Below are 16,424 nucleotides of genomic sequence, written 5' to 3'. Positions count from 1 at the left end.
CCTTGAACTTTCTATGGAAATGCTCAAGATGATTAACAACAAAAATATGCAATAAAACAAGTGGTCAAGTAAGCAACAGACCAATGGATGAGCATCAGCCCACAAGAAACTGAGGCAAGGGGGGGAGGAAGAGTCCTGTTTTATCTCCATGCTAATTACAATGCCTAAGGCAGGGCTGACGAATCTGTGACTCTTTTGAGGCTGTTGGACCACACCGCCCAGCAGTCCCAGCCAGCATGGCAATTGGTCTGGGTTAACAGGAGTCGGCATGCAACCACGTCAGCGGGGTCTCAGATTCCCCAGTCCTGGTTTAAGGGCTCCCACATGGACAGTGCATGTTCTGAGAGACAGAAATAGGGCTAAAGAAAACTAAGTCTCCTCAGAATAGACCCACTGAAATGAATGGAGCTAAGTTAGTTATGCCATTAATTTCAAAGGGGTTGTCTGAGTAGGACATAGTTGAATACACCATTCAAAAGCTCTGATATCATCTCTTCCCCCAGGCCATTCACAATCTTAAGAGAAATATAAATATTGAGCAGAATCCAGAATGAAGTTCTCTCCTGTGCAAGAGCCACTGAAATGAACAGGAGCTCCCCAAAAGCTTCCCCAAATTCATGAGGCTCACCTTGGCTTCTTCCTCTTGTGCTTTTTTCACTATTGCTTGCAACTGCACTTCACGCTTAAATTCAGCATGGAGTAATTTTTCCTCCATCATCCTCCGCCTCTGATCTAGCAATTCTTCCTTCCACTTTCGCACATCTTTTTCCTACATAAAGTTGGCAAATAGTAAGTAAAGCAACAGATCCCTTGATATCTTTCATTCTGCAACTTTTGACTACATTAACAACATACACACAATGATTCAGTTCACACATCACAGTAAATCATAGTTAATGGTTTTATTAGAGGTTTTTTAGCAGAGGTTGGGTGGCCATCTGTCATGCATTACAGGGGAGAGGGTTGGACTAGAGGACCTTTGGGTTCTATGGTTCTATACTGTGAATGGGTCATTCTGGGCTGATTGTTTCCTATATCCCTGGCTTAGCAGTACATTCAAACTGAGGATTAGTAAGCCAAAAAGAAGCTTAGGCTACAGAATATAATTTACTGAGAATGAAGAAACCCAGAATCTCAGGTTTGGACATAATGCTAAGTCAGGATCATGGCTTATTTCCTCCCTACATGAGTCAGCAGCAATGAAGTAGACAAGATTTGATTAAGCACAGTAAATCATGATTTATGGTTTACTATAGGTCTATATTGTGTTAAATTCTCAGGATATTTTTATTCCACTTTTCTGCCAACAATTCAATAAATATAACCATTTAAGTGCCATTAGAAATACTGCTTAGAGTAATCTTGGAGCAATGTCAGCTTAACTCAAAACTGAATAGTGACGATATTGTGAAGTCTTTCAATCAAGGTTAGCATTTATTGCACAAACCATGAGGAATATGGAGTTAAGGAAAGATGTCATAAATCTCATATTTCATGAGTTGGCAATCATTCCAAGTTTAATGCATGTCAACATTTTAAAAGGTCTAACATAACGCAATACACAGCATGACAAAAGCTCTCACTTCACTTAACGTAAGAGAAGCAAATGAACCTTGAAACCTCAGGTAATATTTACCAGCACCAATCCCATGCTAGGGGAAATATTTGCATAAGACAGACAAAGATCAGGAAAATATAATTTTACAGGATGTCATTGCTTAAGTATCTGAGTAATTTATAGTCTAAATGCTTTAAGGAGGGTTGGAAGAGCAGAAACAGACACTGAAGATGGAGTTGTTTCTAAAGAATAAAAATGCCTCACCAACAGGTCCATTAAAATACTCCTCTAAATCATATTACAGGGGGTAGAAAACTAGCCTCAGGTTTGTCTATTACCTCCTCTCTTTCTGTTGTGTGCTCCAATTCTCGCCTTCCTAATTTGCACAAAACATAGTTTGCCTAATTTGGACATGAGGGCAAATCATGGCTAGCACAAACCAGGAAGTTAGGGAGAGAATCAGAGCTCCCAAGAGGGGAAGGAAGCATGCGGGTTTGGGGTCTACAAAGTACAGTGTTCTGTACAGTGGTACCTTGGTTCTCAAACGCTGAAAATCTGGAAGTAAGTGTTCCGGTTTTCGAATGTTTTTCGGAAGAGGACATCCAATGTGGCTGTCAGCTACCATTTCCGGGGCACCAGCACCAACCAGAACCTGCACTTTGGTTTGTGAACATTTCAGAAGTCAAATGGACTTCCGGAACGGATTACGTTTGGTTCTTTTGTTTTTGCTGTTTATTTTGCATTTTTGTTTTTGAGGCTTATTTGGTTAATTTGTTTTTGTGACTGTGTGGAACCCAGTTCAGCTACTGATTGATTGCGTGACTGCAGAAATGGATATAACCCTCCCATTCAAACAATGACTATCATCAGAGCAGGTAATAAGTTTTTAAAATTTTTATCATCTACCATACTGTCTTATTTATTTTATAGTACATAGTTTATTGCTTTCATTTTATGGATCAGTAGTCTCGTTAGATAGTAAAATTCATGTTAAATTGCTGTTTTAGGAGTTGTCTTCAAAAGTCTGGAACGGATTAATCCATTTTGCATTACTTTCCATGGGAAAGTGTGCCTTGGTTTTGGAATGCTTTGGTTTTGGAGTTCTGGAATGGATTAAGTCTGAGAAGCAAGGCACCACTGTACTACTGAAATATTCAGTATGCTTCTGAATACCAATTACTGGGAATCACAAGGAGGGAGGGGCTGTTACCCTCAGGTTCTGCCTAGCTTCTCACAGACATCTGGATGCCGCTGTGAGAACAGAATGCTGGACTATTTAAGGCATTGATCTGATTCAGCAAGGCAAGAGCCCTAGGACAAACTGGATTCCGCCCGCTGTATTCAGAACACCTTCAAGCTGAAAGGACTGGAACAATACACTGAGCTCCTATTCAGAGACACACCCACCTTAGTACATTGTACATGAGCAGACAATAATCACATCCACATAGAAGGGAGGTCAATGATTCCCATCCTCATCACACACTGTTCCCTGAGGGTCCCCTGCAACTCAGGAAAATCTTTTCAGGGAATATATGGGGTTAAGGTGAGAAAGGGCTTCTGAAATCCCCAGCTGCCGTGTCAACCACTACACATGGACCTTTGAAATCCAACCAGCATATTTTTGGAGAATGCGCTTCTGAATGTGCATTGACCAGTTGTTCCCAAAGGCATGAGTGTGGCCCAAAGATTTAACTAAAGGTATGATTATGAGTAACAATGGTGCATGAAAAGCTAAACTACAGCAAACTTACCCGTTCCATTAATTTCTGAAGCTTTAGCGTTTTCTCCTCACGCAGTTTCTCTCTCAGCTGCTGCGCTTTCATCTGCTTTTCTTCATGTTTCTTTTTAGATTCTGCTATTGTCCTTTTGAAATAAATATTTGAAAAGGCTAATGGGACAATGAATCAAAACAAAGTTATGTGGGGAAACCTGAAACTTATGTTACCGGGCAACAATTGAAGAAATCCCTCACAAATATCTAGTTCAGGCACTGAACATAATTTTGAAATAGTTTAAGCTATGGCTTATACCCAAGTAAATGCTACTCAGAGTAGGCCCATTTAAATCAATGAATTGAACTTAGTTGAGTCCATCAATTTAGCAAGGGTTATCATTGAAACAAACCTCAAAACATTCTATTCACCATGGAAGCACATGGAAGGGCTTCCTTTGACCCTCAAAAATATATTTGAATCTGAAGAAAGACTCGGGGGGGGGGGGACACAGAAAAGCCCTGCTGCTTGTGTCCCATGCAGGCCCTTTGGAATCACAATTGAAGTGATTTACCACATGGTCAAGCAACAGCAGGGCTGATGTTCAGGGTGGGAATGTGCAGTGGCAAAAAACCCTCTGGAAATTACCGTATTTTTCCGTGTATAAGGCTAGGTTTTTCCCCTTAAAAATAATGTCAAAAATTAGGAGGTGTCTTATACATGGGGTCATCTCCCTCCATTTTCTTAAATGTGAGTACCACAAAATAGGGGGGCGTTTTATACATAGGGGCGTCTTAAGGATGGAAAAATACGGTAATCAAGATTCAACTCTCAAATATGTTAAGCTCTAAGGTACCATTGGACCTTAAGTTCCAGGCAGGCTCTGGTCCATGGGGTCCACGGGGTCACGAAGAGTCGGACACGACTAAATGACTAAACAACAATCACCACCATTGGACCTAGTATTCTTTCTGTTCATATGATACATATGATTTAGCTGGGCTTTTTTTCCAGCCAGAACTCACTGGAACTAAGTTCTGGCCTCTCTCAGATGGGAACCATTGCCGTTCTAAGAGAACAAGGGAGGCGTTCGTGTTCAGTTCCGGCACCTCTTTTTCTAGGAAAATAGCACCATGGTTTAGTGAGAAGGGACCGTAAGGAACGGCTATCACATACGGGGTCTGAAGCAATTAGTGAAGAGATAACATGGGAGTTTGCCTCAATGGCCAAGTTAGCTTACTATCTTGGGGGTTAAAAATAAATGATCAAGACAAGATAAATTTGGTGGGCTTCTCTGGTGGTGGCAGCAGCAGCACTCTGAGCAGCTCCTCTGCCTGAGACCCAGAAGAAACACTGCCAGTCAGAATAGGGAAGGCTGGGAAAAATGGACAAATAAATAGTATGACTTCGTAAAAGGCAGCTTCCTATGCTCTAATAATTAATATATACAGTGGTACCTCAGGTTAAGAACTTAATTATTTCTGGAGGTCTGTTCTTAACCTGAAGCACCACTTTAGCTAATGGGGCCTCCCGCTGCTGCCACACCGTGATTTCTGTTCTCATCCTGAAGCAAAGTTCTTAACCCAAGGTACTATTTCTGGGTTAGCAGAGTCTGTAACCTGAAGTGTCTGTAACCTGAGGTACCACTGTACCGGTAATTCAACTATGGAATTTGATCCTGTTGAGCTTATTCTATACCAAAAGTTTAAAAATATTAAAGACCTCTTGCGAGATGGTGAGGAGAGTTTCTCATGCATGTGTATTCCGTGGCCGGGTGGACGAGCTGGTTCTTCTTCTACAATGTCGCCCCAAGTGTTATTTTGACGCCATGATTCACGAGCTGCACAAAAGCAGGATCCCTTTTTAAAGTAAAAGCTAGCATATGGGAAGCAAAATATCCTCAATATTTACTCTGGTACATGATCCTACTCCCAATTGGCCATGCCACTCTCAACGAGCACATTCTAAAATTGTTGACTGTTGTAGCACTTGTGCCGAAACATTGGTGACTTTGGTCTTGTTCACACATCACAGTAAATCGCAGTTAATGGTTTACCATGAACCAAATGACCTTGGATGCTGCTGCTCCCCTCTGATGCACAGGACAAACCAATCAGGATCCCTGGCTTATGTCTGAACCAAGGTTTGAGGTTTGCTTCACTCAAACAAACCATGTTCTGTAAGCTAAGAACAAATCTTGGCTACAGACTGTAGTTTATCTGGAGTGAAAAAACCCCAAACCCCTGATTTGGACATAATGCTAAGCCAGGGCTTGTGGTTTGTTTCTCTTGGATGCTAGTGGGAAGCTGCAACTGATATGTTTGTGGCAAACCATGGTTTAATGTGATGTTCAAACTTGGCCTTTGTTATCAAAAAATACAATAGAGTTGTTCCATTCTGGAATGTGATCAGAATGGAAATGACCAAAGAGAGAATTCTGGAACAATAATATAGTGAAAATGTTCCCTTTTATTATTCTGTAGGTTTTTTTTTAATTAAACAATTGCATTAATATCAAAACCACTTGCCTGATAATATTTGCACGGTACACCAAACTTTGGTGATGGTTATCACTCTCACAAATTTATTGTGATTAAAAAGCAAGGGGAATAAAGGGGCGGGTGACAGAATGAAAGCCTTAAGACATGCACTCTGATATTGTTAATTCACATTTCTGGACAAGGAAGTTTACCTTCATAGTCTGCCAGGACATCATTCCAGTCCATGGAAATTCCACAGAAAGATGTGCTTCCACTGCCCATGCCAGCCTAAAATTCCATAGTGCAAAACAGAAAACAGAAACCAAACTTTCTATTTGGAAAAGAAACCTTTCTTACACTCACCATTCTATGCAAACTATATATAAATGCAAAAATAAATCAAATGTTCAAGAGCATCTTTCTTCCAATCTCCTTTAAAATAGCAGACGAACACAAAAGGCAGCTGTTGCCGCTATTATGGCCCACTTCAAACATAATAGGAAACCAATGTTTTTGCTGTGAGAAAAAGCAGATTGGGCCTTACACATTCTTCCTGCCCTTCTTTCACACCTGTAAGGTATAGCTTTCCATTTTAACCTAACCTCAGTTCTTTTAGGACCAAACATGGAAACTGAAGGTTTTTAAAACTATGGTTTGAGAACAAGGCAGGATCTGAAAGTATGATTTGATCCTGGCTTGTTCTCATTAACCATAGCTTAAAGCAAGAGTGACTAACTCGTGGCCCTCCAGATGTTGCCGGATGCCAACTCTCATCAACCCCAGCAGGCATAGCGCATGTCAGGGGTGATGGGAGAAGAAGTTCAGCACCTCCAGAAGTCTAGAGATTATTTATCATTCACTGCATTTTTGAAAACCTTTTCTAATAAGGCACCTAAGGCATTTACAATTTAAAATATAAACACACACAAATGATACAACATCTTCTCAGGCCAACAGCAGTAGCTGACGGCATTAGCTTTTTGGATTGTGCATCCTGGCTTCAGAAGACAACTGCAGTACAGTATAGAATCATAGAGTTAGAAGAGACCACAAGGGCCATCGAGTCCAACCCCCTGCCAAGCAGGAAACATCATCAGAGCACTCCTGACATATGGTTGTCAAGCCTCTGCTTAAAGACCTCCAAAGAAGGAGACTCCACCACACTCCTTGGCAGCAAATTCCACTGTCGAACAGCTCTTACTGTCAGGAAGTTCTTCCTAATGTTTAGGTGGAACCTTCTTTCATAGAATCATAGAGTTGGAAGAGACCACAAGGGCCATCGAGTCCAACCCCCTGCCAAGCAGGAAACACCATCAGAGCACTCCTGACATATGGTTGTCAAGCCTCTGCTTAAAGACCTCCAAAGAAGGAGACTCCACCACACTCCTTGGCAACAAAATTCCACTGTCTTTCTTGTAGTTTGGATCCATTGCTCCGTGTCCGCTTCTCTGGAGCAGCAGAAAACAACCTTTCTCCCTCCTCTATGTGACATCCTTTGATATATTTGAACATGGCTATCATATCACCCCTTAACCTCCTCTTCTCCAGGCTAAACATGCCCAGCTCCCTTAGCCGTTCCTCATAAGGCATCGTTTCCAGGCCTCTGATCATTTTGGTTGCCCTCCTCTGGGCACGTTCCAGTTTGTCAGTGTCCTTCTTGAACTGTGGTGCCCAGAACTGGACACAGTACTCCAGGTGAGGTCTGACCAGAGCAGAATACAGTGGCACTATTACTTCCCTTGATCTAGATGCTATACTCCTATTGATGCAGCCCAGAATTGCATTGGCTTTTTTAGCTGCCGCGTCACACTATTGGCTCATGTCAAGTTTGGGGTCAACCAAGACTCCTAGATCCTTTTCACATGTACTGCTCTCAAGCCAGGTGTCACCCATCTTGTATTTGTGCCTCTCATTCCCCCCCCCCCAAGTGCAATACTTTACATTTCTCCCTGTTAAAATTCGTCTTGTTTGTTTTGGCCCAGTTCTCTAATCTGTCAAGGTCGTTTTGAAGTGTGATCCTGTCCTCTGGGGTGTTAGCCACCCCTCCCAGTTTGGTGTCATCTGCAAATTTGATCAGGATGCCCTTGAGTCCATCATCCAAGTCGTTGATAAAGATGTTGAAAAAGACTGGGCCCAAGACAGAACCCTGTGGCACCCCACTAGTCACTCTTCTCCAGGATGAAGAGGAACCATTGATGAGCACCCTTTGGGTTCGGTCAGTCAGCCAGTTACAAATCCACTGAGTGGTAGCATAGTCAAGACCGCATTTTACCAGGTTCTTTACAAGAATATCATGGGGCACCTTGTCAAATGCCTTGCTGAAATCAAGGTAGGCTACATCCACTGCGTTCCCTTCATCTACCAGGCTTGTAATTCTGTCAAAAAACGAGATCAGGTTAGTCTGACATGACTTATTTTTCAGCAATCCATGCTGACTATTGGTGATCACAGCATTCCTTTCTAGGTGCTCACAGACCGTTTGCTTAATGATCTGCTCCAGAATCTTCCCTGGTATTGATGTCAGACTGACTGGGCGGTAATTATTTGGGTCCTCTCTTTCCCCCTTTTTGAAAATAGGGACAACATTTGCCCTCCTCCAGTCTGCCGGGACTTCCCCTGTTCTCCAGGAATTCTCAAAGATGACTGCTAGTGGTTCTGAGATCACATCTGCCAGTTCTTTTAATACTCTTGGATGCAATTCATCTGGCCCTGGAGACTTGAATACATCTAGACTAGCCAAGTATTCTTGTACTATCTCCTTAGTTATTCTGGGCTGTGTTTCCTCTGCTGAATCATTTGCTCCAAATTCTTCAGGTCGGGCATTGTTTTCTTTATCGGAGAAGACTGAGGCAAAGAAGGCATTGAGGAGTTCAGCCCTTTCTGTGTCCCCAGTTTGCATTTCACCATCTTCTCCTCTGAGTGACTCCACAGTTTCTTTGTTCTTCCTTTTGCTACGAACATACCCATAAAAGCCTTTTTTGTTGCTTTTAACCTCTCTAGCAAGCCTGAGTTCATTCTGTGCTTTAGCTTTTCTGACTTTGTGTCTACATGTGCTGGCTATTTGTTTGAATTCCTCTTTGGTGGTTTCCCCCCTTTTCCATTTTTTGTACACATCCTTTTTTAATCTTAAATCAGTTAAAAGTTCTTTAGATAGCCACCCTGGCTTCTTTAGGCACCTTCCATGTTTCCGTCTCATTGGTATTGCCTGAAGTTGTGCTTTTACTATCTCCCTCTTAACAAACTCCCAGCCATCATGAACTCCCTTTCCTTTTAGTATTACTGTCCATGGGATCTCACCCAGCACTTCCCTAAGTTTTATGAAGTCGGCTTTCTTAAAGTCAAGAAATTGAGTCCTAGTATGCTTGGCTGCTCCTTTCCGCTGTATAGTAAACTTCAGAAGAGCATGATCACTCGCGCCTAATGATCCTTCCACTTCTACCCCACTAACCAGGTCATCAACATTGGTTAGGACCAGATCTAAAATGGCTGTTCCTCTTGTTGCTTCTCCCACTTTCTGGACAATGAAGTTGTCTGCAAGGCTAGTGAGGAATCTGTTTGACCTTATGCTCTTGGCTGAGTTTGACATCCAACAAATATCCGGGTAATTGAAGTCCCCCATTACTACTATCTCCCTTCCTTTTGCATGCTTGGCCATCTGTTCCAGGAAGGCATCATCTATGTCCTCCGTTTGGCTTGGGGATCTATAGTAAACTCCCACAATGAGGTCACTGTTATTCTTCTCTCCCTTAATTTTGACCCAAATGCTCTCACTTTGGCTTTGAGGTTCTAAATCTTGGATCTCTTCACAGGTATACACATCCCTGACATATAACGCCACTCCTCCTCCTTTCTTGTCTGGTCTGTTTCTCTGAAATAGATTGTATCCCTCCATTCTTACATTCCAATCGTGGGACTTATCCCACCAGGTTTCAGTGATGCCTATTATGTCATATTTAGTTTGCTGTACCAAGAGCTCAAGCTCATCTTGTTTATTTCCCATGCTTTGCGCATTAGTGTACAGACACTGAAGTCCATTAATCATTCCCCCGTGTCTCTTATTTAAGGATTTTTTCCTCCCACCACTAGGTCTGCGTGCTGTTTGCTCCATTTAGTCTATGACATTTGGATGATCATCTTCATCAATTGATAGACTCCTACCTTCAGGAGCACTGTCTCCCTCCCCCACATTAGTCAGTTTAAAGCCCTCCTGATGAGGTTTCTGAGATTTTTGGCAAAAACATTCCTCCCAACCGTTGTGAGGTGCAGCCCATCGCTTGCCAGAAGTCCATCTTCAAGAAACTGCAGTCTGTGATCTAAGAATCCAAACCGTTCCTGTTTACAGCATTTGCGAAGCCAGCTGTTCACTTCCACTATTTTTCCCTCTCTCCCTGGGCCACATCGTTCAACTGGGAGGACAGATGAGATGACAATTTGTGCATTTAATTGCTTCAATTTCCTGCCCAGAGCCTCGTAGTCTCTTTTGATCTTCTGGAGGCTATTGCTTGCAGTGTCATTGGTTCTCACATGAACCAAGAGGAAGGGGTATTTGTCAGTGGGTTTTATGATTCCTTGCAGTTGTTCAGTTACATCTTGGAGCTTAGCCCCGGGGAGACAGCACACTTCCCGAGACATCTTGCCAGGCCCACAGATCACTGCTTCTGTTCCCCTCAGTAGGGAATCCCCTATCACCACTACACGCCTCCTCTTAGGTCTGGTCGGGGTTCTTCCGTGAGCTGTCCATTCCAAAGTCGCCTGCACATTCCCTGAGGACTGACTTTGCTGCTCGTCTTCATATACCTGATCGACTGTAATGAGGGAGAGATCCTCAAATGGAGTCTGCTCTTCGTCTTCCATGCTAGGGGAGAGGACCTCAAAGCGATTGTGTATTTCTAAACAATCAGAGCGAACCCTGGGCCTCCTACTTCTTTGAGTCACATTTCTCCGTATATCTGGCTCCTGTGTTGGTGAACTAGCCTCCTTCTCAGGGGAGTCCCCTGTCTCCTCCTTGGTGGAGATGGTGTGCTCTGTTGCTTCCAAGAAGAGCTCCAGCTCTCTAATTCTTTGGAGCGTAGCTACACGTTCCTCCAGTTGCTGGACTTTATCTTCTAAGAGGGCAATCAGCATGCAATTGCTGCAGGTAAAGCTGCCTGCAACCTTTGGCAAGATGGCAAACATTGCGCAGGAACCGCAGGTGACTGCAGCTGTTCCCTCACCCTCCATCTTGAGAACATGACTACAGCGGTCCTCCATCATAAAAAGCATGAAGACAGGACAAATAACCCCCCCCCAAAAAAAAACCCTAGGTCTCCCCCAACAAACGTTTGAGACTAGCTCTCCTAAATCTAAAAGATGGATCAAGCTGCCCTGCAAGCTCTGATAAGCCCCTCCCACAGCTAATCACCTGACTCAACAGAAACCCTGCCCCCTCTGACCTTTGCACAGGGAGAGCAGCTAATCAGCCACAAGAAACACACACACAAGAAAACCCTTTTTGCTCCTTCTTCAGCTGCTGCCCTGCAACCTCAGTAATCAGGTAGGTCTCTATGGGAAGTGGCGTTCCTGAGTCATATAGGGCTTTTAAGGTCAAGAAAGGCGTTTTCTTTAAAACATGTATTTTTACAATGTCCTATACTTACTAAGTTTTTGGGGAAAGCAATGGATTATATAAAATGTCACTGTATGGAAAAAGCTAAAAATTTCAGAGGATTATATTCTGACAACTGGACAATGGAAATGGATTCTCCGTGCCCTTACTATGGCCAAAAGACTGATATTGTTGCATTTAAACTGGAAAGATAAATATAGGGATCCATTTAGTCAATGGATTGAAGATCTGTTTACACTTGCCACCTATGAGCTTATAAACTTATCTTTGCATGGTTTATAAACTTGTCTTTGCATGGACAAGTATAATGAAAATTGGATCTCAGTGATAAAAACTGTGATAAAAACTCAGTAGCTTAAAAATTGAAATTGTTAATTGTTAACAATTGCTATAGTGATATTATATATATTTCTTTTTTCTTTTTTCCTTTTGTTGACTTCAAAAAACAAGTACCTTATATGCAAATATGATAACAACAACAACAACAACAACGATGATGATGAACAGAGCCTTCAACTGAGCCTGGAAACTAATTCCAGTCATGCTAGAACCTGTGTTACTTTTTTTTGCCTCCCTGGCACATCAGACAGTTACTTTGCTACAGTGAAAACTATACAAATATGTAAAACTATTGTCAAATTCTTGCCTGTTTTGGGAATATTAACCTGATCCACTATAAATTATTTCTACACATGCAGAAAACTCACGGAAAAGTCACTGTCATTGTCTGTTTCAATGTTTATGTAATTGTTCTCCTCGGCTTCAATTTCTCTGGTTAACTGTTCTTCTTCCGCAATGGCACTTGCAATAGCCTCTTCGTTGGCCTTTTCCAGGCGATCTGCTAACTCCTCTTTTTTAGCAAGAACTTCAGCCATGGACTAAAGATGCAAAACCAAAATCAGAGTTCAGCTGGAAGCCTGAAAATACTTTACTGCTATGTAAATGGTTCTCCCATTCAAAGTGTCAACCTGATGGTATTTGACCCCCATCATTCATATATCCAACTATCTGACTTTCTATTCCTCCCTTTCCCTCAGAGGTGGTACAGTGGTACCTTGGGTTACATACGCTTCAGGTTACAGACTCTGCTAACCCAGAAATAGTACCTCGGGTTAAGAACTTTACTTCAGGGTGAGAACAGAAATCGCATGGCAGCGGGAGGCCCCATTAGCTAAAGTGGTACCTCAAGTTAAGAACAGTTTCAGGTTAAGAACGGACCTCCGGAACGAATTAAGTACGTAACCCGAGGTACCACTGTATATAACTGGAGTAGGTAAGGTAAAGGACCCCTGAATGGTTAAGTTCAGTCAAATTTGACTATGGGCGCTCATCTCTGCTTTCAGGCCGAGGGAGCCAGCGTTTGTCCACAGCAGCTGTTCCAGGTCATGTGGCCAGCAGGACTAAACCGCTTCTGGCGCACAGAATACCATGCCGAGTGCCAGAGCGCAGGGAAACACCATTTACCTTCCCACCTATTTATCTACTCATGCTGGTATGCTTTCGAACTGCTAGGAGTAAGTAACTCGAGTAAGTAACTGCTTTCCTACATTTATACGTAGGCAGCATTTGTATTTGGCACCCCTTCTGGACCTTAAAAACAAAGAGATAAGATTTACCACCGGACCTGCTAAAAACCAGCCAAACAGCTCTTCCTCTAGATTCGCTCCCAGGCCCTATCAGAAGTGCCACAAACGTTGCCGTTAGGAGCTTGCAGATGCACTGATGGCTCTGCTACCATCTTGGAGACGCTAGGGGATTGAACCTGTGACCTCCCAGGCATCTCCTTTATCACTATATCATTATATCCCCTCATACTTGACTAATACAGCTGTGTTAAAGAAGGGGAAGGTGGTAATTATTTACTACATGTCATTAAGTTTGGGGACTTGTTTTTAGAACAGATCCTCTTGCCAATCTGTAAGCGCTCACATTTGAAATATCTGCAGGGTCCATTTCTCTTTCAATCTTATTTTTTTCTGTTTGACTCCCTCCATCGCTCCTGGAATCAGTAGAGATTATTTCTTCCACCTGAAGACTTTTTGAAGTGTGTTCAGCCTCTAAGAGAACCACAGGCACTTCAGAAGATGGAAGTAGAGAACTACCTGGCAAACTGTTGCTCTTCTCAGAGATCTTGATGTCCTCAAGGACACGGGCTGCGAACTAATATGCAAGATAGAGAGAAATCGATACTGAGCTTCCAAACACAACCGCACCCATACATTTGACCAAGAGCAAATTCTGCTTAAGGGATTTTGTCATTTCTACTCTGCGTAAGAGTTCATTGCTTAGCATAGCTTGAAATACTTTACACACTTGTAATAATTAAAATCAAGGTTTTTGGGTTTTTTACAAATACAGTCATACCTCATGTTGCGAACGCTGCGGGTTACGTCTTTTCAGGTTGCGTCCTGCGGCGACCCAGAAGTACCGGAAAGGGTTACTTCTGGTTTCGCCGCTCACGCATGCACAGACGCGCAAAACGACGTCACACGCATGCACAGAAGTGGCGAATCATGACCCGCACGTTCACAGACATGGGTTGCGTTCCGTTCAGGTTGCGAATGGGGCTCCAGAACAGATCCCGTTCGCAACCAGAGGTACCACTGTGCTGAATTTTCTAAAAGCTGTTGCGGATGGTGATCTTTCAAGGAACATTATGTCAGGGAAGAGTTAGAGTTAGAAGTTTCCAGTTTCCTAGAGGGAGAAAGCTTTCCCCAAGGGGGAGGAGAGCAGTGAATCTAATAGAAGGGAGCAAGAGGAACAAGAGGGAGGGACTGGCTGTTCCCAGGAAAGGCCAGGGTTCAGTTCAGAAGCAGAACTCAGAAGGTATCTGAAATAAGTGACTCTGAGGAATAATAGTTAAAGATAAGAACCATTTATAAGATTGTTTCTTAATACGCAATAAAAAGTTATAAAAGAACAAGAAGCATTTGTGTGGTGATCTGAAGAGGACAACGACCAGTCCTAACACATTAGTTTATTAATCTCCAGCATTAATTTTCTTTTTATAGCAAGTACCTAATGCTTAATAATTTTACTTGCAACAGTTAGCTCTCAACATTCTTTTGAAAACAGTTCCCCTAAACTGCATGTACCTGAGTCCTTTCAGCAAGGGGGTGCTCAGACAGACAGCAAGAATCTTTGGGGGCAGGCTCTATAGTTTTAGACAGACTCTCTTCATTTAGCAAGGCCTTCTGCTTATTCTCTGGTGGTCGAAGAGCGACATTTTCTTTGTCGCTGTCATCCTTGAAGCGTGATAACTCTGTACATGAAGTTGGTTTTGTGGCCAAAGCAGAAGACTTGGATCTCACAGGTCTTCCACGATGGACTGTTTCCCATCCTTCAGCATCCCTTCGCTCTACATGGCACCATTAAAAAGCCAAGGAAGAAATCAAAAGCAAGATTGAGTACAACTATCTGAGCACACAGAAATCAGGAGTGAGGGACGAGCAGGTTAGTCTGTGTCATGGAATCATAGAATTGTGGGGGTTTTAGGGACCCCCAAGGTCATCTAGCCCAACCCCATGAAATGCAGGAATCTTAAGTAACGCATCCAGGCCAGATGGCCATCCAAACTCTGCTTAAAAACCACCAAGGAAGAAGAGTCCACCACCTCCTGAGTCTTTATGACTAAATCCGTTCTGTTCCACTTCCACATAATTCCCAAAAATTTAAAATAAAAACTGCAGAAAAGCCGATATTTCGATTTTCCTAAAACACATATACTTATAATATATCTTATCTTATAATATGCATTTTGATATTTTTGATCTGAAAATTGCATTGCAAAATCCAAAGAATAGCTATGGCTAATTAAATAGTCCTGTGGCCTTTTACTGTTACTGTAATGGTTTGTTACTGTGCTGTGCTTTTTTTGTGTTTTTATATTATAAACCACCCTGTAATCCTCAGATCAAGATAAGTATAGAATATTTATAGTATATATATATAAAAAATATATGTTCCAATCTGTGCATTAGTCCGGGGGGGGGGGGGCGTTGATTAGGTCCACTCATATTGAAATTCACAAAGAACCAATTCCTCAAATATTCCTGTCAGGAGGACGTTTTCTGGCAAAGGGATGTGCGTATCAAATACCTTAACTAGTTGACTTTCCTGCTCTGATTCTGCAAATGGAGCCACACAGCACTTAAATTTGCATAGGCGCTATGAATTTTAAAAAGCAACAGAGAGAGGCCTGTGGCATCTTAAAGACTAAAAGAACTTTTACAGGGTAAGTTTGCATGGATTAGAGCCAACTGTGTCCGATATGTAAGAAGGGCCTCAGCTAGGTGGCAGAGGACGCCCTGAGCTCAGTCCCTGGCACCAGGCAGCAGAGCTGGGCAAGATCTTTCCACGCCAGAGACACTGGAGATCTGCTTCCAGAGTGGTGCATTCCAGCTGCTGCTGAACAAAAACTCCCATCACCCTGACCCTTGGCCATTCTGGCTGGAGCTGCACGTGGGGGCACCACGTTGGCTACCCTGAGGTAGACAGGCTTGGGCTGGATTTGGCCCTTGGTCTAACTTAATAGGAGGCAATGTGTGATTCTGAGCACTGCACATTAAAGGGGGGAAATGATTTAGCAATTCTAAATGCACCAAGAGAAGCTGGCTTAAATTAAATTTAAAAGAAAACAATACTGGAGTGTAAAGTAACATGGGTTTTACTCTACTCAGATTACAAACAAATCTTTATCTCCAGGGGAATTTTACTCTTTAGGGCGAGCATGGTTTGTGTGACCTGGGGTGGAGGGGACTTTAAAGAGTATAAAGCACTATTTAAAAAGAAATGCTGTTTAAAAACTGGAACTCATCCATTAGGCAAGGATACTGCCAACACAAACATTAGAAAGTTATAAAATATAAAAACAATAAAAGAAAAATGGTCACAGGAGGCAAATTCGAATCAAAATTTAGTACCTAAAGAAAGCAAGATGTTAATTATGAATATTTGTTAATGCTACTTTTATATCTGAAAGGTTTTAAAGAAGCATTTCAATAAGAAATGAGAAGGATCTATAAAGAATAGCTATTCAGGCAGAATAACAAATCACACACAGGAAA

At 42.4% G+C, this 16,424-nt stretch overlaps 3 protein-coding genes across 6 annotated transcripts in view; all 3 read right to left on the bottom strand.

Moving 5' to 3' along the window:
* The window catches only part of TSPAN3 (tetraspanin 3), a 939,276-nt gene that overhangs the window by 761,581 nt on the left and 161,271 nt on the right, over positions 1–16,424 (bottom strand). The gene's annotated exons all lie outside the window — the stretch shown is intronic.
* Positions 1–16,424, bottom strand: part of SCAPER (S-phase cyclin A associated protein in the ER) — a 220,411-nt gene that overhangs the window by 151,233 nt on the left and 52,754 nt on the right. For all 4 annotated transcript variants that reach the window (XM_083698190.1, XM_083698191.1, XM_083698192.1 and 1 more), the window contains 7 exons: positions 14,454–14,716; positions 13,288–13,518; positions 12,066–12,236; positions 5,966–6,041; positions 4,996–5,113; positions 3,313–3,424; positions 629–769 (listed from right to left, as the gene is read on the bottom strand). In XM_083698190.1, the coding sequence (XP_083554316.1) occupies positions 629–769; positions 3,313–3,424; positions 4,996–5,113; positions 5,966–6,041; positions 12,066–12,236; positions 13,288–13,518; positions 14,454–14,716 (1,112 nt within the window). The remainder of the gene's footprint in view (positions 1–628; positions 770–3,312; positions 3,425–4,995; positions 5,114–5,965; positions 6,042–12,065; positions 12,237–13,287; positions 13,519–14,453; positions 14,717–16,424) is intronic.
* Positions 1–16,424, bottom strand: part of ETFA (electron transfer flavoprotein subunit alpha) — a 284,709-nt gene that overhangs the window by 250,342 nt on the left and 17,943 nt on the right. The gene's annotated exons all lie outside the window — the stretch shown is intronic.

This window comes from Podarcis gaigeae (genome assembly GCF_964106915.1).
Source record: "Podarcis gaigeae genome assembly, chromosome: 9".
Lineage (NCBI taxonomy): Eukaryota > Metazoa > Chordata > Lepidosauria > Squamata > Lacertidae > Podarcis > Podarcis gaigeae.
Note: the sequence above shows the minus strand (reverse complement) of the source record. Positions and strands in the feature narration are given on the sequence as shown.